This window comes from Cylas formicarius, unplaced genomic scaffold (genome assembly GCF_029955315.1).
Source record: "Cylas formicarius isolate icCylForm1 unplaced genomic scaffold, icCylForm1.1 PGA_scaffold_6__28_contigs__length_40554024, whole genome shotgun sequence".
NCBI lineage: Eukaryota > Metazoa > Arthropoda > Insecta > Coleoptera > Brentidae > Cylas > Cylas formicarius.
This window is the reverse complement of record NW_026844347.1, coordinates 26439086-26466602: the sequence shown is the minus strand read 5'-3', so window position 1 is coordinate 26466602 and position 27517 is coordinate 26439086. Positions and strand designations below refer to the sequence as shown.

General features: G+C 32.8%; 2 protein-coding genes across 14 annotated transcripts in view; one reads left to right on the top strand and one right to left on the bottom strand.

Moving 5' to 3' along the window:
* Window positions 1-26081, bottom strand: part of LOC132704084 (calmodulin-binding transcription activator 2) — a 426963-nt gene extending 400882 nt beyond the window's left edge. For 12 of the 13 annotated variants that reach the window (XM_060673821.1, XM_060673825.1, XM_060673829.1 and 9 more), the window contains exon 1: window positions 25870-26081. The gene's annotated coding sequence lies outside the window, so the exon portion shown is untranslated. Of the gene's footprint in view, window positions 1-23896; window positions 23955-25869 lie in introns of all 13 variants that reach the window. The other variant, XM_060673822.1, reaches the window with a different exon arrangement.
* LOC132703607 (cilia- and flagella-associated protein 206-like) lies at window positions 8720-13446 on the top strand. The gene is made up of 10 exons (XM_060672962.1): window positions 8720-8942; window positions 8991-9329; window positions 10234-10411; window positions 11158-11389; window positions 11547-11676; window positions 11731-11979; window positions 12033-12181; window positions 12248-12346; window positions 12395-12533; window positions 13228-13446. Exons 1-10 carry the CDS (start codon window positions 8832-8834, stop codon window positions 13438-13440), a joined length of 1839 nt encoding a protein of 612 aa, XP_060528945.1. The 5' UTR covers window positions 8720-8831; the 3' UTR covers window positions 13441-13446.
* Window positions 26082-27517: the final 1436 nt, after the last annotated feature.

The following is a 27517-nucleotide window of genomic DNA, read 5'->3' as shown; positions in this document are numbered from 1 at the left end:
TTTTTAGATTTTCTTTTTGCAAATTGTCGAAATTACTTATTGGATGTTCGATTAAATTTTCATTGTTATCTTCTAATTTTTTTATGAAATTAGTTTCACATTCATTTATTAATTCTATTTCTAGAGGTTTAATAAATTGTATACTAACAGGATTTTCAGATGTGTTAGTAATGGTTGTTAACGCGAATGAATCGACAATTTTTACTAAAGCTTCGGGCATTTCAGCATTTACGAATTTTTCATATTTTAAGATTTCTATACCATTTTGTTCTGTCACGGGTATTTTAACTTTATGTGTTGTTCTTGGTTGAATAATAATTTCATCGAATTTAAATTTGGATTCGTCAAAAATTTTATTTATTTTTGGATCCGCTGGGGTGTTTTTAATATTATGTTGGTGATACAGTGGAATTATTACATTCGGTGTTTCCAGTGTAGATTCGCTAATATTTATTTTTGATTTTATTTGTTTCAAAAGATCTACTCCTATAAGTCCATCAAATTTTGGAGAAAAGTTAAAAAGATAGAATTTATGATGTTGATCAGGACAATTGAAAGAAGGAAATAATGGTATTGTCATTACTTCATTATGAACGGATGTTGCATGAGCTGACATTACTGAAAAATTTTCAATATTTATAAAGTCTGGGTAATATTTATAAGCTAACTGTGGATTTATAAAACTTTTCGCGCTACCTGTATCTAATAGAAATTGAGCATCAAGTTCAGGAAAATAAACTATTGGTAAATCAGAATGATTATAATTATTAACATATATTGAAGTGTAGTTTTGGGGAAAATTTTGCGTTAAGTTTGGTTGCTTGTATTCGGAGTTTCCTGAAAATTTCCGTCCTGTTCATTATAACAGTAATTTTCGTCTAATTGATATATTTGATCGGAAAATTCTTGTGTATCATAATTTGTGTCGTAGGTGTATTGTTCTTCAAGGATGGGATATTCGTGATAATAAAAATCATAAGGATTTTCACTTTCAAAATTTGATATTCCGTTGTTTGAATTAGCTTGGGGGGTTGTGGATTGATTGTCAATAATCTCTTTTGCTAGATAGTAATTTTTATTTGGTTGAATTTGATTTATACGGATATTGCCTGATGAAGTATCCATAGGTTCCGGTTTGTCAAATTTTGGGGTTGGATTTTGGTTATATTGATTAAACATCGGTCTTGTAATTGAATGCATAGGTCTTTGCATAAATGGGTAAGGTCTTGGATTAAGTTGATGTCTTTGGATCATCGGGTTAATTCTTTGAATATTCGGGAAGTTTTGTCTTTGATTATTTTGGAAATTTGGTCTTGGAATATTCTGAAAATAAGGTCTTGTTTGGAAATTATTTTGAAATCTCGGGGGGTTAAAATTATTAAAACTTGGTCGAATTGTTGGCGGTTGAAATGGGCTAGTGAAATTTTGTGGAGCTAATGGGTAATTAATTGGGTATTGACCTAATAGAGGTTTTGGCTTATTTTGCATTGCAACAGGTGTAGTTTTGGTTGAAATATCAACACGATTTTTATAAGCGATAAAATTTTCTTCTTCTAACGAGAACGACATGGCTTCTTCGAGAGATTTTGGATTTCTTAAACGTACAACTAACTGCATATGGTAATTAAGACCGTTTATAAATGTTTTTAAAATTAGATCTTCAAATTGGATAATTTTTAGAGTTTTTATATTGATATCTTCGCATGTAGAGTTAATTTTTGAAAATAAAATACTGCGGGCATCTTGCAAGCGTAAACCAAAATTATGCGCACTTTCGCTACTATTGGGTTTCATTGAAATTATATCCTGTAAAAGACAATCAACTGATCTTTGATCGGAGAAAGTTGCCAGAAGGGCTGTTTTAATTTTTAACCAACTATCGAGTTCAGAACGAGAAGCTATTAAATCAGCTGCTCTACCAATTAATTTACTAATTATTGTATCGATTAAACAAACATTTATTGAAGCATTTGGGTTATTTACATTTTGATGATTAGTTAGAAAATTTTCGCAGATTCTAATAAAACGATTTATTTGTTTAGGATTGCCGTCGAAATGAGGGATGTTATCCGCTTGGTACCTAACTAATTGAAGATTCACCGTATCCGGCATTGTGTTTAAATTAATGTCAGAATCGGAATCGGAATCAGATGATGTATTAAAATTATCGATAGAAGCTACTCTAGGTTTTAACTCTAATGTTTCAAAACGAGAAATTAATCTTTCCAGTTTGAATCAGAAAAATATTTACAAAAGAAAAACTTATATTAACAGTGAGAGAACGACGATTTTCATTCTTGGTTGTTTCGTTTCTTAATCTAGTTTTCCAATAGGATGAGCGATGCTTGTCTCTTCCCTGGGCTACGTATGAAATTCGGACGATTTTTGTTCCTTATTTCGCACCAATAGGGTTGTGGACGATGCTTGTTCCTTCCCCTGGCCAATTGAGCACTTTGCACCCACTTGAACAGTTTTTTGTGTTGTTCGGATTTCGCGAATAAACTCTTGAGAGAGACCAAACAGTGTCGATTTTGGAATGCTTGTTTCACGGAAATCCTACCGACTGCGCCAGTTTTCGTCGTGGAAAACGAATTTGATTTTTTAAAAAACTTTATTCAAGCGAGATGACAAAAAAGCTGGCGACGTGGTTCGCACCGTGGTTTTATACAGACAAATTGCTGACGCTTTGAGAAACAAGTAATATAATATGTATGGGAACCTTTACTCAGCAGTTTACAGTATTAAAGCGTTTATAACTAGGGTGTGTGTAACCAACTGACAATTTAAGTTAATTACGTATAAAATGTGCGGAATCCAAAGGTCAAAGTCAGAACAATTTCTTTTTTTAGTTCAATGCACAAGTAGTTACATGAAAAACACTTTTAGAATTTATTACGACTGCAAGTTTAAAGATAAATTTAATCCAAAATTTTGTTTATCTAAACTTATTTCATCTTTCCACAGATACATTATATATTTCATATTTTTAACTCTACTGCAGATGTAATCCACCATCGATATAATACGTGTTCAACCATTTTGCTAAAGCTCACGAGCACTCGGAGGGAAAATTTTATAAATCATTTTAGTCCCTATTGATATAATTTATTCAATAAATATTACATATTACATATAAATATTGAAAATTGATATAACTCAAACATTAACAAGAAATGAATTTTATATATGAATGACTCACATGGTGTTTGATGCAGTTCCCTGTATTCATAGTTTTCAGATTTGCACTATTCGTCGTTAACAGAGCTCCTTTCCCTGGCGATTATCCTCCTCCTTGATGATATCGTAATGTGATTGATTGATTGATTAAAATGGACATTTCACTCGATTAAAATGAAAGCCTGGCCATAAGCACTTTGAGAAAAATAACAATATTCTTGGAAAATCCACGTAAACAGTCGTCTAATTAAAAAGAAATAAAAGCCGAGGATGATTTACATAATGGGCTAAATAATTTCAAATAGCAAAACGCAAACTGTTTTCTTATTATAAAAACTCCACGTCAAAAAGTTTTTGAATTATCTGGCACATTTCGCAATTGCATGCTTTTAAATTTTCCCCCAGTTAACCCAGTGCCGCTTAAATAATTCTAAATATCGCACGGCATCGGTAGACAGAAAAGTAATTAAAACTCAGAAGTTAGTTATTGTCGTAACGAAAGAGTTTTTTTAAACCTGGCTTCTAATTGGAAAATGTTTAGCGGCGTTGCCGAGTTGTTATCTGCCATTTTCTCCCACGAAATTTAAAATTATATTTAATTAATGATATTTTGATTTAGTTCGTGTTAATTTTGCGTCACATCTAAGAATGTGAATACTGTACCTATCATACAAAAAGTTCTAGTTTTCTTCAATTTCAATTTAATCAATTTTGCGAAAACATAGCTAGCAATAAATAATTGAACGTTTATAATGAAGTTACTAATAGTATCAGTAATACCAAGTACTGACAAAAAAATACATATTTACACAGAACACTGCTAAAATAAAAATACGCAAAGATAATAAATTAACACCTATTAACAATAATATTTCATAACAAGTTATTATGATTATCGTATATTAATTAATTGCCATTTATTATTTTAAATTAACTTCGCAAAATGATGAGATGTAAAAATTTATGGGCGCAAAATAAAATTAACATTGCAGACATCAACATGCAATTGACTTTTCTGATTGTAATTGTTTAGAAATTATTAAAGAAAAGAAATTTAACGTTAAACAATAGGAAAGACAGTTTGCTGCCAGTAAAGACAATTTACAAAATAATTTAACACTTGAGTTGTTACATAAATCTCTTAGATAAAATTATAAATTATAAAATAAATATGAAAATAAGATATTTTGAAAATCAATTCAATTTTTTTTCTTGGCAAGACATATTTGCGATTTAGGGCAGATTAAATATAGTATTTTGAAAATGAGAGCTGAAAATAGTATAGTACGCCGGGGGAAAAAATACAGTACATATGAATAAAATGGTTAGAAATAAAACTCATTACATAAATCTATATTTTTATATTTTAGTTTTAAATATTATAATTATGTAAAAATTTTTTCGGCATTGCAAATTAACTTTCCGTACAAAAAACTTCTCCCACAAATCAAATCCAAATTGGTATTCGTTTTTGACTAAATGCAAACTTGCTCTGTTTCTTTCACGCATACTATATATTTTTGTTATATTTAATAAAAACGATCACATTCGTTAATGCGCTATTTGGAGTAATGTTAATTGTTTGGATCGAAATATTTCGAATCAATGTTACATTGTTAATTAAGCTTTTAGAAATTCAATTTAGATTTAGAAAACGGACCAAAAAAAAAACTTGTAGAGGTACGACGAGGTACGGTGTTTTGAAATTCCACAACCCCATCCCGTATAATTATGGCGTCACACTTAATAATTGGAATCAAGGCGAACGGACTAGACGCCTTCCAAGACTAAATCTGTTAAATCTATTTACCGGGAGACCGCTGGCCTAATACCTCCTCATGATTAGCGGCTTACTGTATCGACCCGCTTGGCTCGTTCTAAGTGAACATTAACACTAAATGATTTACAGCGGTCATTACGTGTGAATTGATGATTAGAAGCGGGCATAATTACTACGCGGAGACCAGCTTAGGAGCAGATAGTGTACGACTGTCCCGCTTAATCTCAGTCCCCGGGTTTACTTCCATCAATTCCGTCATTACAAGCGGGTTTCAAAGAGAGACACGACGGGATCTAGCCCTGATCCCTACACGACTAACGCATTAACTCTGTGCGTGTGAAGCCAGCGCGCTCCGACGTATACAGCATCGGGATTCGAAAATCGCCCATTAGAGCAAAAATCAACATATTTTACACAAGCTTACACAGCCAACAACAAAACACACATCAACACAGTTTAATTTATTAATTTAATAAGATACAATTTCGGTTAGAACATGTGCGCCTCTAGAGCAATTTTTAATGAGCTTCTATTGGTCATGCATCTACCAGCCTCCATGATTTAATGATTTTATTCCAGTCTGGTCGGTTTCAATATTCCAGATATTTTTAAGATCATTGCAGTAATAACTTGCAATGCAATTTAATTTTTAAATAACTCCATTACGCAACAAGATTGATACACGCCACTGTAGTCACGAGTTTGATTTGGCACTCAAGATTGATTTTGCAAAACAGCACGGATACATTCACTGAGTGGTGTCTGGCGTGCCCTGACAACGTCCGAAGTGACTCGCTACTAGGGTTGTGGAATTAAAAGGTCATTTTTTTTTTGTGTCAATTGATCTGTCAATTGACCGAAATCATTTCTAAAATACCATGATATTTATATTTAGTTATATTGTACGTTACGTCGCTGTCGCATCGTTCTGAGGACCAAATGGAGTCGATATTATTATTAAATAATGATAGATAACACTAGTCAGCTAGGAATTGGTCAATTGGCAGGTCAATAAGGAAGTGGTCACGAGTTCCAACTACTCGCGACCATAGCTAAAGGACCTGACGTCGTAAACTGACATTTTGCACACGCTAGATCGGTGGACCCTTAGGTAAAGGAGGGAGTAAAAAAAATATATAAATTTTACAATAATTCGCCAATACAAAATAAACTAAAAACACAATATTTAAGAAACACATGATGGGAAGAAAGTTTACCTATAGAACAAACCACTGATCATGTAGAAAACATGATGACAAAATAAAAAACATTATATTAAAATCATTAAAATAAAAACATGAATGTATTAATTATATAAATAAATTATTTTTTCGAATCATACTAAAATAATCAATTATACAAAAATCCAGCGTATGTAAAGTGTCACTTTAAGAAGTCAGCTTTGTTAGTCGCAGTCGCGAGCCACTTCGGATGTTTCCTGTACATGAGTCAGCGAACTGATGTTTTTGGTACATTGTAGCTACGAATGGTATTTTAACGTTTAGCAGCTCTGATAGTCACGTCCAAAGAATATTGTTTTGCCAAAAATGGTCGTAAAAAAGGTATGGTATGCAACTCATTTAACTTCTTCAGTCACTCGTTTGATCAGGAGTCGTGACTAAAGCGGCATTAAATAATTCGCCTAGAGAATAGGTTGGAGGAGCAAAATATCTAGCTTCTAAATTTCCTTGTCTTTACAAGGAAAACTGACAGTTTAGTAGTTAATTGCTTTCACTCCGTTGAGCAAATAAAAACCATTAAATCAGAACCTAACGATATGGAATTAAATCTTTTCATCTCAATTTAAAAATGGTTGTCTGGAAAATCTTTTTCTAGTAAAGGTTGAACAATATCAGGAAGAGCTATCTAAAACCAAAACTAAGATAATACTATAAGGTTGTTCGGAAAGTCATTTCGTTTTTTCCCGTCAGAGGACTTAATTACGTTTTTTCGAAACCAACTTCACACTTAAGCCGCATAACCGTTATATGTCTTGAGAGCTGATATTGCAAGGCTTGTGTGTGAAAAAGTTCTATTAATTCTACGCAGTAGTTTTTGGTTGGTGCCCTTTTAAATATGGAGAGCAATAAGCAGCATTTTCGTCATATTTTACTTTTTTATTTCAGAAAAGGTAAAAATGCTGTCCAAGCGAGAAAAAAATTGACGGATGTGTATGGAGAAGGCGTGTTAACAGTACGCCAGTGCCAGAACTGGTTTGCAAAATTTCGATCCGGCAATTTTGATGTCGAAGATGCACCACGGTCTGGAAGGCCGGTCGAAGCTGACAAAGATGCGATAAAGGCATTAGTTGATGCAAATCGGCGAATAACCACACGAGAGATCGGTGAGAGATTAAATTTGTCGAATTCGACTGTTTATGGCCATTTGAAAGGCATGGGCTTAACCTCGAAGCTCGATCTGTGGGTGCCCCATGTCCTTACGGAGCGAAATTTGTGTCGTCGCGTTGACGTGTGTGATTCGCTCCTCAAACGTCAAGAAAATGATTCATTTTTGAAGCGGATTATTACTGGGGACGAAAAATGGGTTGTATACGACAATGTTAAATGCAACAGGTCATGGAGCCGAAAAGATGAACCGGCTCAAAGCGTGTCAAAAGCCAACATTCACCAAAAAAAGGTGATGCTCTCCGTTTGGTGGGATGTCAAAGGAATCGTTTTTTTTGAGCTTTTGCCGGACAATACAACGATTAATTCAGAAGTCTATTGTCATCAACTGGACAAATTGAATGATTCACTTAAAGAGAAGAGGCCCGAATTAATCAACAGGAAGGGTGTAGTGTTCCACCAGGATAATGCGAGACCTCACCCAAGTTTGGTCACTCGCCAAAAACTTTTACAGCTTGAATGGGACGTACTGCAACATTCACCATATTCTCCAGATCTGGCGCCTTCCGACTACTATTTGTTCCGGTCCCTGCAAAATTTTTTGGATGGCAAAACCTTTACCTCAAATGAAGATGTCAAAAACCACCTGAACCAGTATTTTGCCAGCAAGGACCAAAACTTTTATGAGAGGGGAATTATGTTACTGCCAGAAAGATGGCAAAAGGTGTTGGATCAGAATGGCCAATATATAATTTAATAAAATATTTATTCATTATACGAAAACTGTCTTTCATGTTCCCCAAAAAAAACGAAATGACTTTCCGAACAACCCAATATTATTATTTGACCTCATAGACGAGATTTTCCTAACCCATTAAACTTAATACACCCTAACGCACGTTTTATCGTTGACTTAAAACCTAATAATAATCCCCATTCTTATATATTCTTATTAATAGAAAATCAGGCTTAACATTGGGTCAATCAATCATTTTCATATCACCATCGGGCCAAAAGGCATCGGTTATCATGTCTTTTGCTTACAGAGCCGTAAAACCATCTCAAGCTCAATGACTGGAACCAAAAGATTTGTAAAATATAGGACCCAAGAAAACATCAAAGCGGTGGACTAGTCATCAAACTAGAAACTTCTATTGTCGGAATGTCAAAACAACACCTACAAAATCCTGTCCCCTAAGAGATTTTTTATCTGAGATACGAGAATTTTACTAAGGAATATTTCTTTTAATACTTTGCTCGCTGATTACCAGTTTTTAAACAATCATCCACTTTTACTGTCAACCCAAACTTTGACAATAAATAAAAAATAAATTTTGTCAAATGTCGATAATTTTAATGCTATCGATACAGTAGCGTAAGGCGGATAAATTTATTTTCAGGTGCCAAACGAATAAGTTGCACCGAAAGTGAAACCCGAAATTCTAATAAATTTCCTCAAAAAAATTCTAATGAACGCATGAAAAAGTTGGGCAATTTGGGCAAGGTTAAGGGAGAAACGAAATTTTAAAATGAATAAGGAACAAGAAGAAATTCATCTCATCAAAAATATAGTTCGCGAAGTTATACGAGAATGTCAGTACCACCACGTAGAAGTGGATGCCGATTTCGCATCTTACTATGTAAAATTTCAGTCAATATTTTGACGTATGGTACAGCTCGCGTTTCAGGTAAATTTACTTAAACTAGATCCGAATAGAGGTTTGAAAAAAGACTTGCTGCACAAGCGGGAGCAAATTCAACAATTTATAAAATATGTCGTGGCTCGAATGAGAAACACGAACGACCCTAGAATTGCAACTCTCAAACTTCAGCACACATTTGAGATTTCCTTTGATTCGGCAGAGCAAGCTGTAAGAAAATATCGCAAATATTTAGATGACCGGTTATACTCTTTGATAATGGCTATTATTGAGCCTGAACGGCCTTTGCAAGAAAAAGAATTCTTGAGAAGGGTTGTCTATTACATAACGATTGCGTCTGGACTTGGAAATCCTAAAGAGAAACTAGTAAGTACATTTTCGTACATTGCATTAAAAAAATACTAACATTTAGTATCAGTTGACTTGCAAATTAAAATTTTGTTCGCAGAAACTTATAGAGCCATTAAAACAACACACTTATTAAATGGTATTCTCAGGTGACATTCTTATTCAGGAATGGTGACTACCAAGATCGCAAGACGCCATTCCTTTAGACTTTTTCTATTAGGTTTTCTCACAATTAAAGTTTACAAAGAACATCGGCGCTGAAATTACAGATCATCGAACGTTATGACTAGCCGAAAGATGTTTTTAGGGGTTGCAGGATCGTTAGGGAGTTTTTGAAATTATGACTAACAAACTCTTTTTGGAATCCATTGTAATTCTAATAAATTCTAGCGAGTTTTTTGGTTTTTTTTTATACTTACGAGTGCAAGCCAACAAGTCACCAACACACACGGAGTGTTTTTTTTTAAATAAATGTCCGGCATTTGCCAGGCCAATTCTTCACGTATTTAAAAAAAAATTAAAGGTGCGAGAGTGCTAAAAAAATGACTATTTTTATATCTTCCTATGTTATATTTCATTACTTAACATATGTTTATCAAATTTTTAGTTTAGACTAAATACTTTTTAACCCCACCAGTTAGTCCAAAAATATATTCACATTCATTTGGAGTAAATTTTATCTCTCGACGCACCATTTTCCCGTAAAAAACAAGAATGGATTGTTAGTGTTTCTTCATTCATTCTTCATCTTCAAAAATCGTTAAAATGTTTATATTGTTATTGTGTATCCGAAATAGTATTTTTTATTGAAGTAAAGTGAATTACCGGGAAAGAGCTTCCGACCAATAAAATGAATTCACAAAATTATAATACATGTTAGATTTGCGTCCCATCATATTAACCATTTCATATTGATTTCAAGGTATATCGAGAAGTTCATCGCGTGCTGAAGAGCATCCTGAAGTCGGAGGAAATAAGAGCATTTCCAACTCTCCTTCACATCGTTCGACGTGAAACAATATATACCCTATTGCAACTTACAACCGGAATACGACTCTATAATCAAAAATGCGAAAAAGGAGGACAAGGCATACCAAACTGTAAATCCGTATTCTATTCTATTCATTTATCTAAGGAGTACGGAGTGGTCAACATAAGGTAACCTATACCTTACCTCATAATATACAGGGTGTACGAGACAATCTTAAAAACAAAAGTCATCTGGTTTGAAACGAAGTTTTGTTATATTTTTGCGTATGCAGGGCACTCGGTGTTGTCAGTCTTTCGAAAGCTAAACATTTTCAGCAAAGACAACTTTATACAAACTTATCATTATTTATAATGGTAAATAAGATCAAATTATAAGATTTGGGGGTTTTTATTTAAAAAAATGATTTTTCTAAGTTTTCTCGATTTAGTATTTAATCTTACTTTTTGAACACCCTGTATTCTTAGTTATCAAAAATTAGTATTTTTCTTAGTGCTTGCAAATGACATATTTGAGATAAAAACTTAAATATATCAAAAACCATTAGACATAGGTCTTGAACATTAAATACGAAATTTTCCTAGAAACTTGATATATTGGCCACCCTGTACAATGATTTGTCCTATACTTCGATTTAGTCAAACATTTACTTTAGTGGTGTTGCCTGGGTCAAAGGATTGATATTGAATAAAACTAAATTGAAACTTGCAAACATTGCTATTTTATGATGTGACGTCCAGCTATGCCAAAGTCTTCCTTCTTTCGATCTACTGCAACTACCACAAAACTAATCAAAAGTGAGGACAGGCGATGGATACCTATATCGGCAATTCTGTAGACTACTTTAACATATTTTAGTGCCTTCGCTTCTACAAAATGGAATCCTGGCAATTAAAAGTAATATCGAAACCACTTTAGAAATAATGGAATACCGTGCACAACTATTGACTCAGTATGCCTTGACAAATATACAATATACGCGAATTAGGGACGGATATGGCTTGAAACTGATTGGGGTTAAGAAGAAAAATGATTTTTTTTACTTGAAGGAGCTTATTTTAGTTTACAGACAAGCATGCGAAAACTTCAGGTAAGATTTGAACATTGCGTGATTTTATCTTTTTATTCTTACTACATTCTGAAAATTTCAAATGGGAATACCGCTTAAAAAAAAAATAAGAAAAAAATTAAAATTAATTAAAAAATAATATATTCGAAGCAATAAAAATTGCACAAAACATTTTTAGAAGTTTAATATCATATTTGAAGAACTTGGAAACCATGAGGGGCATTTTGTTTCAAGAATTTGAAGAAACTGTAAACCGGTTGAACGCAGTTGTGATCCCAAAACTCCATCAAGCTGTTGGCCAAGTATTTGTAAGTATATTTCGAATAAAGGCGGGGAGTGCTCACAAAAGTAAAAATTTTCAGCCACACTTTAAAACATTGCACAATATCTGGACAAAGTGGCAAGACCACGGAATCCGACTCAAAGAAATATATAACTCGTTTAATAGTCAACACAGAATGGTATTTTCCATGCAGTTTGATGTAAACATCCTGAATTTGGACATTAAAGACGCTAGTTGGACAATTATTAAAAACGAAAACCACAAACAACTATTCCCTGGGAGTATTTCCGAAAAACTTCATCATGACTACAACAACCAACAACTTGAAGTGAGTACACCTCCAAACAAATATTAACCAAACAGAACAATTTTGTCAATTAGTTTAGAGGTTTTTGCTGTTGGACTTTAATAGAAACGGATGGATTGTTAGTGCCAGGAAAACCTGAAAAAGGAGTAATGAGATACAAAAATGGCAACTATGCGTTTTCATCCAATATAGCTGCGCCTTCTTTTATGAAATCTCCAGAAAAGTAAGCCACATACGAGCCGTTCAAAAGGGTGTAGTGATTCTCTGTACTTCACGATGTCCGTTTCAGATGCATGGCCAGAGCATTGGAATTAGCCCGACGAGAAGTCCATCTTATAAAATTCCTTAATTTGGAGCAAACTTTAAGAAATCTGGCTGACGCGAAACTGTAAGTCGATGAAAGTTTTCTTTCCAGTATCAATATAGGATTTTTAAGGCTAATAATAAGAGATCAAACTGCAAAAATAGAACAAACGCGTTCGGCGGTACAAACTGAAATTCATCCTATAACCCAAAATATGCAACGCGACTACCAATGGAACATCTGGGAATATAAAAGAGCCGTATTAAGAATGGTATGCAATTTTTTCCCACGATTTCACAGCACATTTCTCCAGCCCAAATGATATTTCAATATCAGAGCTATAAAGTTCGTTACTATATTTTGTAGTGATTTCAGCTGCATTGAGTTGCAGCATTCATATAATCCACAAACAGGAGGTGGTTTATAGACGAGTGTTGGTGCCTCAGTTGGTACCCTTTTTGGGTTTGGTTAAGGGGGGAGGCCAGGGGATAGATAGATAGATAGATAAATCCAAACAGAACAGCAGGGGGCTAAGAGAATTCCCCCTAGAATATTTCATCACGTGTGCGAGTAAAAGGACTGCATTAGGGCGCACTTTCTAGATCTCCAAAGTCTTTAATAGCTAATCGTATGGTATCGAGTCAGCATGCTTAATAAAAGTCGAGTTGATAGTGAGTTTTTTACATCATCCTTGGGTCCCGTTGATACCACTTTTTTGATCTATGTGGATTAAATTATCTACCTCACAGTGGGTATATATCTTATAATGGATGAGGGCGGTAAACAGTTTATAAAACGCGGCATGCATTATTATTACTATTATCATATTATTATAAATTTCTTCATGAAGATTCTAAAACGCAAAAAAAAAAGTCGAAAAGAATTCTTTATACACACTTAATTTAAAATATTATAAAAAGAGGTGATTCGATTTACTCTTTAAAGCGATTTGTATTTTGTTTCAGGCGAATGTGATAAATTCGAGAACAGTTTCGACGGAAACCGCCAAGAACCAATTCGAATCCTCGCATCACACCCAAACGCACGAGATGAAGGAAAAATATACACAGAGCAGGAAAGCAAAATATACCAACACCGCACAAACCATGAAATTTATTACCGGTCTTAGAGATAAGAGAGTCCTTAGGCCTACACTAATAACCAAACATATCGAATAAACAAGATTAATTGCTTCAATCTAATAGATTCTTTATTTGTCTTTATATATAATTTATAATGGTTTACATAACAACAAAATGCATATTTTTATTTTATTTTATTATTTTTTTAAGAATCCCTAATAAATTTGTATAATATACACATAGACGTACAGTAAATTACGTACTTGGATATCACTAAACTAACAAACACCAATAGTTTTAATTGTTTTTTTTTGTGATCTAAATTATTTTGCTAATTTTGCTGATTTTAAGCGAATTCTAGTTCTTAGCTACTCTGTTCAAGTGCTTGAGTGAGCAATCACTAATCAGACGGTCAATATTCAATTCTTTGAATTATTTAGCATACTCAATATAATTTAAATTGTGCTAGTGTTAGCTACAGGTTTAGCCTTACCAACTAGCAGGTACAAATTGCCTTGTCTATGCTGATAAACTGATAATAATGAAGCCAATATAAAACAATGTCGAAAAGAGACATTCAGTATGCCCATGTTCAAGTCATTTTAAAACTACACATTGAGACTTGTCATTTGAAATCTTAAATTTCAACCAAGAAATTGACGGGTTCATCAATAACAACGTTGATAGTTCGGCAATTCGATAGTTTTCAGTTTGAAAGAATGAAAATGACGCAAAGTGCAGATAAGTGTATGAAATTTAAGGTTAGGTACATTGCCTTATGTATGACAATGCCGAGGTGAAACCACCTAGGAAATACTTACCTTTCTCGGCGGAAATACGAAGAAAATATTGGGAAATACGATCAAATATTGGGTAATCCGAGTAAATAGGGGAAAATATTTGGGTAATATGAGGAAATATGTTGAAATATTTCTATATGAAAAAATATTTATCCAAATATTGGCAAAACTATTGGAATTTGTGGAATGCATAAAGCAGAAACGCATCGCCGTCACTGGCTCAAACCCCAGCGCAAATAACCGGGAATTAAAAATCAATACTGCACTTTTTTCGCGGATAATGTTCGGCAGTTAAAAAACAAATGAGCACTTTTTGTCTTTGGCCCGGCAACACGGGGTGGGATTAACGGTGTAATACATCTTTTTTAGGGGCTGTTTCGAACGTCCGCGGGCTCAAACAAAGCGGGCCTTATCCTTTTGTGTTCTGATTTTTATTTTGGGAGAACGGGCCGGGCCGGACAAGCATTTGTTACGTTAAATAACGATCGGGAAAAATCGTACGACGACGCTTTTTCGGTTTTCGATAGGAAGTAACGTTTTTGATTTCGGACGTATTGGGATCGTTTATCTCGTCTAATCGTAAAGGCAATTAATTTCGGGCGACCCTTGAAATCTCGGTATTTCATCGCGATTTAAAAATACCCAAATCGATTAGGGGAATGAGGAGCACTTTGAGCTTGACGAGCGGAGTTACGAGAAAACAACGTGAGAGAGATTTCGAAATCTTTGAAAATTATTTTAATATCGTTTTTGACCAAAAAGATGTCCGCCAACGGTGTCCTTTAAAAAGGAGAGGCGCCAAGGTATTTATTTTTTGAATTTTCAAACGTTGGCATTCAATTAATTGAACTTTAATTTATATGTTAATGAAAAATCCAGTATATTATATATAATTATAATATTACTATATAATTACATTTTATTACATTATAAACAAACTAAAGTCAAACAACCTATCCAATACAAAAAGATAGAGATGGTCTATGAGTTTAATTAAATTTAAACATTTTCAACATCAATATTGGGATTCTCCAAAATTAATAATTGCAGTAACAGTAATTGTAATTGCAATTATTATTATTATTAATATTATTATTATTATTATTATTATTATTATTATTATTATCATTAATATTATTATTATTATTATTATTCCTAATTCAGCAGAGGTGCGAAATCGTGATATATATGATAAGCACAAAAACACACAAATATTTAACCGTACAAATTTTAAGGGAAAACTCTTTTATTACAAAAATACGAAAAAACAAAAATTAAATTAATTAAAATTAATGAAAATTGAAACGTATTCCTTACAAAAACATGAACGAAATATACCTGCATGTCTTCTTCAAGTCTCAGGCCTCATTGCTCTAACAGAACTTGTTGCAATTGATTTAAAGTTAGGCAGGAGCACGACCTCCTATTCTTCGCCGAAGCATATCCGAATCATTTCAATTGAGTTCGCATCTGGACTTAACGCCGGTCACTCCAAAATGGGAATGAAAATTGTTGAGTAATTTTTGCCGTGTGGGGTCTGGCATTATCACGCGTCAGAATAAAATTATCTCCAATATAATCAATCCAAGGGCAACAGAAGTTATTCAATGTACAGCAGTTAGACAGCCTATTGAAACGATGTAGAACTCTCTGATGCCACCAGAGAAATTCCAGAAGACACTATAATTGAACCCCCATAGTAACCGACCGTAGAATTGAAGATGCATTCTGCAAAACGTTATTGTGGTCTTTGCAATACCTCTCGCAGCATAAATCTCACCAATTCTTTTCGATGTTCTTAGTTCTTTCGCTTACGTTGTGTTCTAAGATTGTTATTCCTACAATTGACGAAAATGATACAGTGATCATCATAACCGTTAGTTCATCATTGGGGACCAGACGTGCATAAATACGGTGCACGGGGCTACTTGACACGGGAGGACAACGTAGGGCAACATATCAATCGCTTCTTCTATCTTGAATCAACGCAGCATTAGCTGCTGCACAAGACCCTGACAAAGATCTGTCAAAAATTATTGTATTGGAACCCAGATTTTTCATTCAAATAAAATAAATGCATATCTCAAATTTTATTTTATAATAAAGGAGAGGTACTTAAAAGCAGTATTAAAAAAGCACTTTAAATAATGCATCAGAAATTTTTGAAAAAACGAGTTGGCAATAAGTCTTCGGGTGACCATCTCAGCGACACGAAAATTTCCAGCATTTACTCTTGGCCGGTTTATTTAACGTTTTTTTTTTTAATTTCTAGAATCATTCGTTTCTCTAATGTGGTACGTGATTGTTCTTATTGGAATACAGCCTCGAAGACTAACAAACAATAATCAAACTAAGCAATGGGATCACTTGAAATGGCCATAGTAAGCGTCTTGACGAAAAAATAACTGATCTCGAAAAACTAGTATGACGCAGTTTTTTAATATGCATACCACAATTCATAACCCACTAAATCTAAAACTATCTTATAGTTGTGAACAGCCTAAAAATGACACGCAAAGAATGCCCCCCACCCCTCCAACCATACGAAATGCCGTGCGAGTCAACAATTAATCAATCAAAAAAACATTCGGCTGTTCGAAAAAAATGACCGAAATAGTCATTCCTTAAGTATCATTAACGGCCTGCCTGAAAGCTTAATAAATATTTTATGCCCTGACGATGTTTCGTAATTGAAAATTAATTAACTTCTGAGTATTCCGCATCAAAACCCCTTTTGTCGGTTAGATTTAACGGGAACGATCGGATGATAAATCAATAACCGGAGAAGTGTACGAACTTTAAACGCTTGATAACCATGAAACCTTTTGCGCTTTAAAGTCGCGAATCCGGATAAGTGAGCATGATCTGGTCTATTATCCTAAGGAAAGTGGCATAAGGCAATTAGCGGCTAATTTCGCAAAAAAAAACTATTATCATATTACTTAACACTCTACTTGACATATCTCTAAAATTTTACGGAAAAGTTGAAACTTGAACATCACAATTGTAAAACATTCAATCGAGAAATCAAAATTGCAATAATGGCAGTTTGGAAGACATGATTTACTCCAAAATTCGAGTAGAAATTTCTGGAGAAAGTGACCTTTATTTTAACCAAGGATCCCAAAAATGTCTAGTGGTCTGTGTTGATATTTTAAAAATAAATAAGTACAGGGTAATAGAAAAAAGACATCGAAAATTTAAATGTAAAAAATATTAAGCCTTTTTTTCAAATTTTATAGTATAAAATAATTTAAAAAAGGATCTCGTTGCCTCGGGTTGCCTATTTCAAAAAGATATAGATTTCCAGATATTAGCAGATACAACGATCCATTGTAAGAATGTTATACAGAAGGGGGCCCTACTATTTACTGTCGGTTGACCATTTTTTGTAAATATTATAAACCACGCGCGGTAATTAAATTATTAATACAAAACTTACTCAAATAGGTTTAATTTCTACGAATAGAATTTTTTTATCAAAAACATTATCACATTTGCTGAAACATAGGAACAAATGGACAAAAACCTCCACGAAACAGTGTTAAACAAAAACAGAAAGCTTTCAAAATTTTAGGACAGTTAGGATTAAAAACATTGATATTTTTGCTCGAATTATTTTTTTCGCCATGTTTCGCCGTCATAGAATTTTCACAATAGAAATAGTTTATTATTTAGTAATTTATACTATACTTTTTCCACGACCGGAACGAAAGAATCACAATTTAACAAATTAAAAATAATAACAGATTATCGGATTACTAGATTTCGTACTATTCACACAAAATATTTACTAGTTGCCATCGGTTGATCGGTTCTGCCATTGTTGCCTCTTTTTAACTGCGCTTATACTTTGGAAAATTTTGATTCCATCGATTTTGGGACGCCAAACCATGAAAACCGCATAATTATTATGTGCGGTCCACCCTGTCGTCGTTTGTATAAGCGAGGTTTGATTGCACCATACAAAATATAAACAAAATTTCCAACGTAAACGGACCAATTGGCATTTTAGAAAACAATATTCGCTACAACGCAATGCAACGGTACTGAGATAAGAAAAACCGTAACACCGAACGGAATACTTTTGCCACGCCACTGAACCAAATCGGTCCCGATTGTGAGTTACCCAAAATGTATGGAATCGAAGAGAATTTCGTTACGGAGCATCGAAGTTTTACTGACAAATAAAAGCTAGAGCCCGAGTCGCGAAAGTCAATTTTAGCAAAGTGAAACGGGTCAAGTGGCGACAAATACTTGTTAGCCGAAGAGCCGTTTCGAGTTTAACAGCTGCAATTTAGCTTTTAGCCAGCCAATGACATTTGTTCCGCCTATTATTATATTAGCTTTTCGAAACTGATGGAATATTGATTCAGAAATCAAGCTACTTTATATCCGATTCAGGCGACTTTCAGTTCGTCACACAGGCTTTAGGGAATTTACAGGAGTTTCGAACTGGACACAGTTTTCAAAAGCACCCTGTCACTCTATTATTGATTAGATTTATGCTAGCGTCAACCCAAAACTACTTTGAATTGATTGTCTATGATGCGCGACTGTCTGATCTGAGGACTAACGACATATACAATTTCTTGTGTGACTTCAACATTCCCGCATTTTTTAAAATGTAGAATGCATCAGAAGTCATTTGAAATAGTAAAAACGCCCCTAAAATATTTCAAATTTTGGCGACAACTGCCTGTAGAAAACGTAAATAGTTAGTATGTACTTTGTCAGGAAACGCATTTAAAAAGTTTTGGTATACACCACAAGGACTAATTTAACTGTTAACTCTTACCTACTACTAGTTCTTAAACCGGATGGGAAAGTAATATCCATTTAGAAATCCATCAACCATCAAAAATCCAGGACCGTAATTTAAGTTAAAATTCGAATTAACCAAAACAATTTCAATGCAAATGTGTAGAAAACAGGTTTAATATCCATGAGCCAAGTCAGAACGACATAAAAAACTACTAATTATAATGCTGAGTGTTTGAACACTGATGGTATTTTCAAAGCTCGTACAATGTTGGTAAGCTTCTTCTTCTTCTAATTTTTTCACCGAGAATGTTTAGTGGTTTTCTATTTATCTACAATGTTTGCATTTTTGCAAGGGGTATAAATAGAATGTCTTATAAATGGAAATTAAATTATGATAATTTGTCACAAAATGCATAACAAAAATGCATTTTTCAAAAGGAAAGCAAAAAGAATTAACGTCTATCTGGCGAGATCAGTGCCGTAGTCTAATAACGCGATAACCAAACTTGTCGTTGTGTTGTAATGTCGAATGGAAAACGTTACGAGAGGCGGACACGCCGTTCTCCATCTATAAATGGGCCCGTAAAATGACCATTTTTACAACGTCCGACATAAACTCCAGCGCAACAGCCGAAACGAACATCAAACCGTAACGTTTCGAGTCCATACTTTGAGCTTTAATGGTTATTCAAATAAATATAAAATGTAAGAAATAAAATATTACTTATTTCGCATTTACTATAAACTCCATTAGTGGACATCCTTTATGGACTTACTAGAAACCTAAAGTAGACCCCCCCACTAACTAGAAAATTCGCAAAACCCATGCATACAAATACATATGCATATGCATATACATGCATACATATGCAAAACAAAAAATATTTATATAAAACAAACTGTAATTTAACTAATAAGGAAAAGCTTTCAAATTAGTAAAATATTATATACAAAAGCTAGGTATAGGTAGGAAGTACAAGATTTCAGTTTCATTGTCAAAAATATTCTTTAAAGGGCGTCGATACAATGTCTGCATCTCTTTAAAACTGAGCTTTCATAATACTTTTTCTAAAATCTTTCTTTTACGGAGAACTCCAGGTATTCTTGGTATAGGTGAACCAGGGATTATAAGGGAGTAATAAAATACTAAAAATAACTCTCAGGGCCATCACGGTAAATGACACGGATAATTGTGGCAAATATTTTACTTTTGGTCAAAGTATTATTATGGTAACTTTCTAGAATTATTTTCATACTATATAGGTTGTCAAGTCATTAAAGTTTATTTTGCCAAAAGGTTGCCAAAAACGTATCCCAGTGTAATAGCAATTTTAACTGGATACAACTTAATTAATTTAAATGAACCACTAAATGTACTTGTTCCGAGTTTTTGCAGAACACGTCAAATTATGGTTTTTGGTGTTATCTAGGCAAATATTTAATTGCATCAAGTTGCCTATGATATTTATAAATGAAATAACCAAAACAATTATCATTTTCTGCCGCTTTATTTAACACCCAAATACAAAATAATTTCATAAAGTACTCGGCCAAGCTGTATTTTATAAGGATGGTCTCTATGTTTTTTAAGATTTCTTAAAGTACTTGTTTTTGATTTTGACCAATATTTGATTTTCTGTAACTTAACCGACTAGTGTAAAAACATTTGCTTCATCTTCACATATACACATTTTATTGTACTGTTATTTTTACAATACATAAAATGATTTAATATTCTGTTAAAACCGTTGAGATGATGATTTGTTTGAGGAAAACCAAAGAGTCTAAGATAGAGGGGAAGGCTCCCACTAGTGGCAATGTTAATTGTGTCCAGTCATGAAAACGGAAAACGCGCGGGACCTATGGTTCAATTCAATTTAAAGTTTGAAAGGTAAATTGTAAAAAAAAATAATGTATGTCGAAATAGTTGAAAAAAAATTTATTAAAATATAAATAAAGTGCTGTTATCCGTTACAAGCTACTGTAGTATTTTCAGTGTGAGAGCATTACTTTAAACCGCCATGACAGTACTTTAGTATTTGGAAACAAATGTTAGATGGCATTCGTAACAGTCTACGCGACCTTCCCCTCTATCTTATACTCTTTGAGGAAAACTTTGAGTATAAACTCGAGTAGTAGCTAATAAACAATGACATTCTCCAAGGACAAAACCTCCAATAAAAATCATATCAATACACTCTTCTTTTTGGTAAATCTGCAACTGGAACACATCCACACAATTCACATAAAATAATAAATACAACTGTGATACTTATACCGCTTTTGTTTTTTTTTTAGGAAAATAACGAGGAAAATAATTTTAAAAAGTTACCATAAAAAGACTTCGAACATTGAATTAATTGGAAACTGCAGTCGATGATATTTCGTAAAAACTATTTTAACATATCCTCAAAATTATAGGTATAGGAAGATGGTAGGGAAGATGTACAACCTGAAACAACCTTTCAGTTAAATAACCCATCCCGAGCGTATATCTGGTCATAAAGTCATAAAAATTAGGTGATTTCCATTTTCAATAAATTACTTCCGATTCTTTTTTCTATTATCTTAATTGTAATTTGTGTCACCAACCTGTATTAAAAATTATCGAAATTCCTCACTAAATTTGTTAAATATGGTTAATAAAATTAAGAAACAATTTCTTGTTATTTTCAAAAATATAATTTTTAGCTACTTTTTCAAAATTTGTGGATTTTATAAAACTGATATTTAGTCACACAGACAATACTCATTCTTAAGTTCTGATACGAGGTTTTAAGTGTATTTTTAATTTTTTTCGTTTGAAATGCAATAATAAATGAAAGACCTAAAAAGTTTACCAAAATATTTATCGAAATTACTAACTAAATCAAAGGAAAATATAAGGAAGAAAATTAAAAAAAAAACATTTTTATGACAATTATGAAACTATATAGATTTTATAAAATTTTATATTACAGACACTGACAAGACAATACTTAAAAAAAAAGGTTTTGAGTATGTGTTGTTTATAGATCTTTTCGTTATGACTTGAAATCCGTGAAACCTTTATGAAATCTTATGGTTGTGTGAAATCTGTGTACCCATTTTGGTAGTGTTTGTTAAAAATAAAAATAAAAAATAAATAATAAATGACAAAAGCCATCGCCGAAAATAATATGACATAGAAAAATTGCGAAATTATTATCGAAAACCCTTAACCGACGCGAAAAACATCCAGTCCGTTCATCGTAAATTTTATAATTTCACAGGAGTTGGAGCGTAAAAGCTTTGAGGTAATTAAAAGTTTAGGGCCGTCCGGAAGCATTTTTAAGCACCAACGTGTCGTTCCCGTCGGCAAACGAAAATAACTTTATTTTTATTCGTTTGAGGAATTCGTATCCGAACACGGAGGAAATACGCGGGCATAAACTTCTATATATCCCGATCTTAAACGGAACGTAATTGTTAAAGTTTAGGTTGTCCAACTATAACGTCTCTTTTTATATTCGGGGATATTATCGCGTTTAATTTGTCAATTTATCCAGGCACTTTCGGTTTGAGAATCTACTTCTTAACACAGCCGATCAATAAAAATTTTTGTCTAAACCTTGAGACGACAATTAATAAGAATAACTTATTCTGGCGAAAATGGAAATGGACTACTGCACCATTACTTAGAATGACACTACTCCAATAAGCTTTCCATAAGAGTTTAAAAAACTGTTAATATGATTCTCAAACAAGTTTTATTTTATTTTTTAAGTATAGCAAAATAATATATGTTACGGTTAATTTGGTTACTGCGCTAGTTTTCAAATTAATCAGCCAATTTGCAAATTAAGTAAATACCCTATTTTGGAAGAATCAACCGTTTCCCACAAAATAGATAATTGGTTAGTTTAGAAACTAGCTGGTAGGTATGCATTCTATTAATTTGAATTGATTAAGTACAAATTTTGCATTATTGCTTTTATATTAATCAATGGTCTTTATTTAATATGACTACTATAACACAGTTGTATTTATATGTTTTAAATTATAATGTTTTTGATAAAAAGCGTTTGCTTTAAAAAATATCTGGTTCTTAAGAACATGTTTTTATATTTTGAAAATTTTACGTTTTATAGAAATAAAAACCAATAATCAACAAGAAAATTGTTTTCATTCTTTATACTGGAAAGTCTGAAAACTAATTGAATTACCATATTAACCGTCATCAATTGTTATTTTGTGGCAGTTGGCTGACCACAAAGTAACAGCGTTTTTAGTTAGTTTGAGAAACCAAGTAATCAATTAGCCGTAACATACATCTTTACAATTGAGCAATATTGCGTATTCCTCATTAAGTTTTGATTTGTCACGAGCGCAAGTTTTTTTATACACGATCAAGAATTTGTTGCATACTTGGCATATTTTTCATACAGAGAACAAATACATTTATGGACTGAGAAGTAACGTGACGAGTACGAAACAGCGGTTAACGAAACTGATTTTAAGCTACATGGATATTAGAAACTTCAGAAAAGGGAAAAGGAAAAATAAATTCAATAACCTGAAAAAAGTAAGTGAATATAAATATATAGGTCTAAGTATATCAGGCAATATAACATAAAATAAACACCTACAGCTATAGGAACTTTCAGCAGAAAAAAAAATACTGCTACTTGAAACAATCCGAACGAAGTTCATTTCAGTTAAATCTAAGTTCCATTGAAAGTTTTTAATGCAAATATTTTTATCGAACTCAACTTCAGGACTCTAGTAACTTGTTTGGGCAACGCAAGTATAGTCTGGACCAAATAAACTTTTAAACATAGCCAACGGAGGGATTTTTTTCTACCAAGGTTAAGTTTGTTAAAAAAAATCAAATAATAGTCGCAGAAATCTTTTTGAGTAGGAAAAAAAATCCAATCTACCGAATTTGATATGTTGAACTTTTAATTTTCATATTGACTGCAAAAACTTAACACAGAAACGTCATGCAAAACAATACAAATAATACTTACCATAAACTATCGTTTAACATGTAACCAGTGAGGAAATCTACGAAAATGCCCATCTTCCCTATTAAAGGAAAATGTGAACTAAAAACACTGAAAACCAAAACTGAAACCATCGTAAAATGATCTACCAAAAAAGTCGTAATCTCAAAAACATATCTATTATCTATATCCCTATGCTGGTACCAAAGTCATATCACCAGTCCAGCTAGAAACGAAAAATTTCAAAATCAATTTTTTTTGTTGTCATTTCCAAAATATCCTCGAAACAATATTTTTCTCATCGTCTGCTTTGTTCCTGTCCCGAGTCCCAGTAGTCAGATGAACGCGTATTATATATTACAATATTGTGATCATCACAAACGTCTTTCCTAAACAATAATAATTTACCTATACCAACATCGAATTAGCGTATCATTTATTTCAACGTGTCACCAATTTATTATTTAAGAAATATTTTTTGGTTGCAAATAATAAATGTTGCTGGTACATGATTAGTCAATTGGTACAAAATTAGAAAGAAATCAGTTCTTTATTACAAATTTACGAAATTTTCCAATACCAAGAACACATTCTCAAAGGGGGAAAATAATCAAACCTGTTTTTTCCCGAATCAGCTGTCAAAATATATCTCACCGCAAAGTGGTGATTCTTGTATATAATATTACTTTTCCAAGAAACTTCCCAACTTCGAAGTGTGTGCTCGTGACATTTAAAGCATTTAAGTTTTATATCGCCCCAACAAAGGGAAAAAACAGAAGAAAAAAATACTTTGTATAGCGTGATTGACAACTAAAGTTGTTACAAAGACCGAATAACTTATGCAAATTTGTTTGTCAGTATTAAAGTCAGTAGTCTAGGAAACTAGTCAACAACAGTAGTTGTTAAAAACAGGGTAAGGAGGGGTTTGATTCTCGTTTTTTACTGGAACGTATAATGGTTCAATTACGTGAAAAATAAAGAAAAGAAATATTGATGATCTATCCGTGCTAAAGTAAAGTTGTTACAGATCTTATGAGAACTGGCCTTTAAAACGTATTTTCGGCATCGGCATTGAAATAAAAAATTTCTTGTCGTTCTATTAAAATTTTTAAATAATCATTAGGTACGCAATTTAATATTTCTAAAATGCTATACCTACCTACTTCATAAAGTTGCATTTCCTACTTTTTAAAACGCAAATTTTTAAATAAAAAAATCTTTATTTACTTACTTTTAACAACGACTAAGACTGTCAAAAAAATTATATGAAGCTTTAACTGTTGCAAAAATTTAAGGGTAGAAAACCTTCAACAAAATTATAAAAGGCAAAGATATATGTAATCAAATAACTATTAGCTGTTTCGTATTATTCAAACATGGATCCAAATCCATCCTCCAAATCCAAATATCCAAATATCATAAAAATACTTATGACAAATACTTATATAAATGTGCTTTTGATCGAATTTCAAGATAAGTTAGTTTGATTAGGATAAGACAAAATTTGCGTATGGAGAATTAATTGAACTGTGTTATTTCTTTCCGAGATAAATCATTAAACAATAAGAAAATGTGTGCATTGGTCACTTTAGCTACATTACAGGAAATTTAAACTAATTTTTAGCATTACCGAACATTTTAATACATCCTTACAGTTAAAAAGTTTTTTTTTCAGGTTTGTTCCTATTTACGAATAAGCACAGATTTTTTGTCATTTCAAAAAAGAAATTCAGAATGTTTTACCCTCAGTTTTGGTTAGTCGCTAATATATAGACGTGATATTACTTATATTTATTTTATATATTTTATATTTCATTTAGGCGCGTATATTCGCAAAGTTAATGCGTTTTACGAAGAAAACTTTTAAAAGCAGAAATATAGGTTAGAAAATTAGATAACATATGAACACCTAAATGAAAAACGACCCTGGCCTTCTTTTAACTCGACACAAAATTGTGAAGCATCTATTATCATGTCAATTAGCCAAAATTACTTACTTTTTTCTAGGAGATGCAAAATCTACTTCAGAGGGTGGAAAAAACTTTTCATAATCACCGAAAAAGAACGCAATGTCCAGCTAACTTTTGTAAACAGTCCGACAAACACAACACTGTTACAGCTGATTTTGACAATTCGATGTATATGTTATTATAAATACCGGAAAATTACGATATTTTTAAACACAAATACTCTGTACTGTCAAACGATCTCCATGACAGTCTCGACTGAATGTGTAAGACGCATGCGTGAACTCGTTCATACCGCGCAAACCCACCCTTTTTAATTTTGATATAAAATTGCTTTAGCGTTGTGGCGCTTTTCTAATGTTTTTTGTACAAGATTTCCTAAGAAATGATATGTATTTAGTAACAACAACATTTACTGATAAATAACAAAATCGATTACGCTCACCGATAAGTTGGAGCGAATGTTACTCATGGAAATTGGTTTACATAATATGTACATTTTGATTCCGTATGACTTTGTCGTTATCGGTATTGATATTTTTCACGTTGGTTGTCTCTTCTTGGATTTCGTCAAAGGATTTATTCGGAAATTTATTATTTAATAATTCTGGGAGCTATAAAGCCCAGATATCGCCGTGGAGTGCTGGCCGACATCGATCCGGTTTTCCCGTTTTAGGAGAGCGTACCTATTAGGCACATTATTCACTTTTTGTCATCCGTTTGGGAAAAGCATTTATCCCGATGTTCTTTACGGCGCTCTTTTGTTCAGCGAAAAGATTCCTCTATTATTGCACAGAAAACCTTCGGCGAAACTTGCTCCATATCTGTATCCCTAAGTTTTTTTAACTACTTTTACGATTGAAAGTACCGCAAATTAATTTTATAAATTTTCGATTTTTTTTATCGATAAATCAAATTGGTAAGTGTATATGAAAACATCTGTTTTGGCGAATGCGCAGGTATACATATTTACAATTTATTGTATTATGTAATGAAGTTTCCTTTTTGATTTTCTTTATTTCCCGGTAAAAGGTGATTTAGGTCTTAAATGTAAATTGTATTTGTGACAAACTTCAGGGGTAAAATTTGAGAAGGAAATACACTGTGTCCCAAATTGCATGTAATCACAGGGTTTCTCGGTAACCAGCAGATATAGAACTTTGCAATCTTTGCGCATTTCTCTATTCTCTATTATTCTCTTTATAACAAATAAGGTAAGTATTTTTCTGGAATAGTTATATCAATAGTTATTGTACTGTGTGCTAAAATAACATTAGAAAAATGTGACGTTTGAATTTTACTGGAGCGAGAGATTTAAAATGGACAAGGCGAAAGTTGCATAATTTTGCTATGTTGAATATAAAACTGCACTCAAAATTGAAAGATCTGTGGCGAGGTGGCCCTGTTTCGTTCACGAGAGACAGGATGGAATAGAAATTTGGCAATGCGAATGGAATCATATTTTGGACACTCTTTAAGAAAGAAAATATATAATTCAGTGGTGTGGTCAACAAATTTTTGAGACATACCGTTTTCGAGATATGGAATGGAATTAAAGGTATTATATATTATACAGGTATAGGTATAACAAAAAATAAACAAAATAAAAAATTAATGACAATTTTTTACTCTGAATGTGATATACTTACTAATACTTGATATACTTGATAAACTTAAT

Excerpts from the sequence above, each read along its gene's own strand:
- LOC132703607 (XM_060672962.1), top strand. The coding sequence starts at position 8,832 with ATGAATAAGGAACAAGAAGAAATTCATCTCATCAAAAATATAGTTCGC. Across the intron at positions 12,182-12,247 it reads TTTATGAAATCTCCAGAAAA|ATGCATGGCCAGAGCATTGG; the intron begins GTAAGCCACATA and ends TGTCCGTTTCAG. Across the intron at positions 12,534-13,227 it reads AAAGAGCCGTATTAAGAATG|GCGAATGTGATAAATTCGAG; the intron begins GTATGCAATTTT and ends ATTTTGTTTCAG.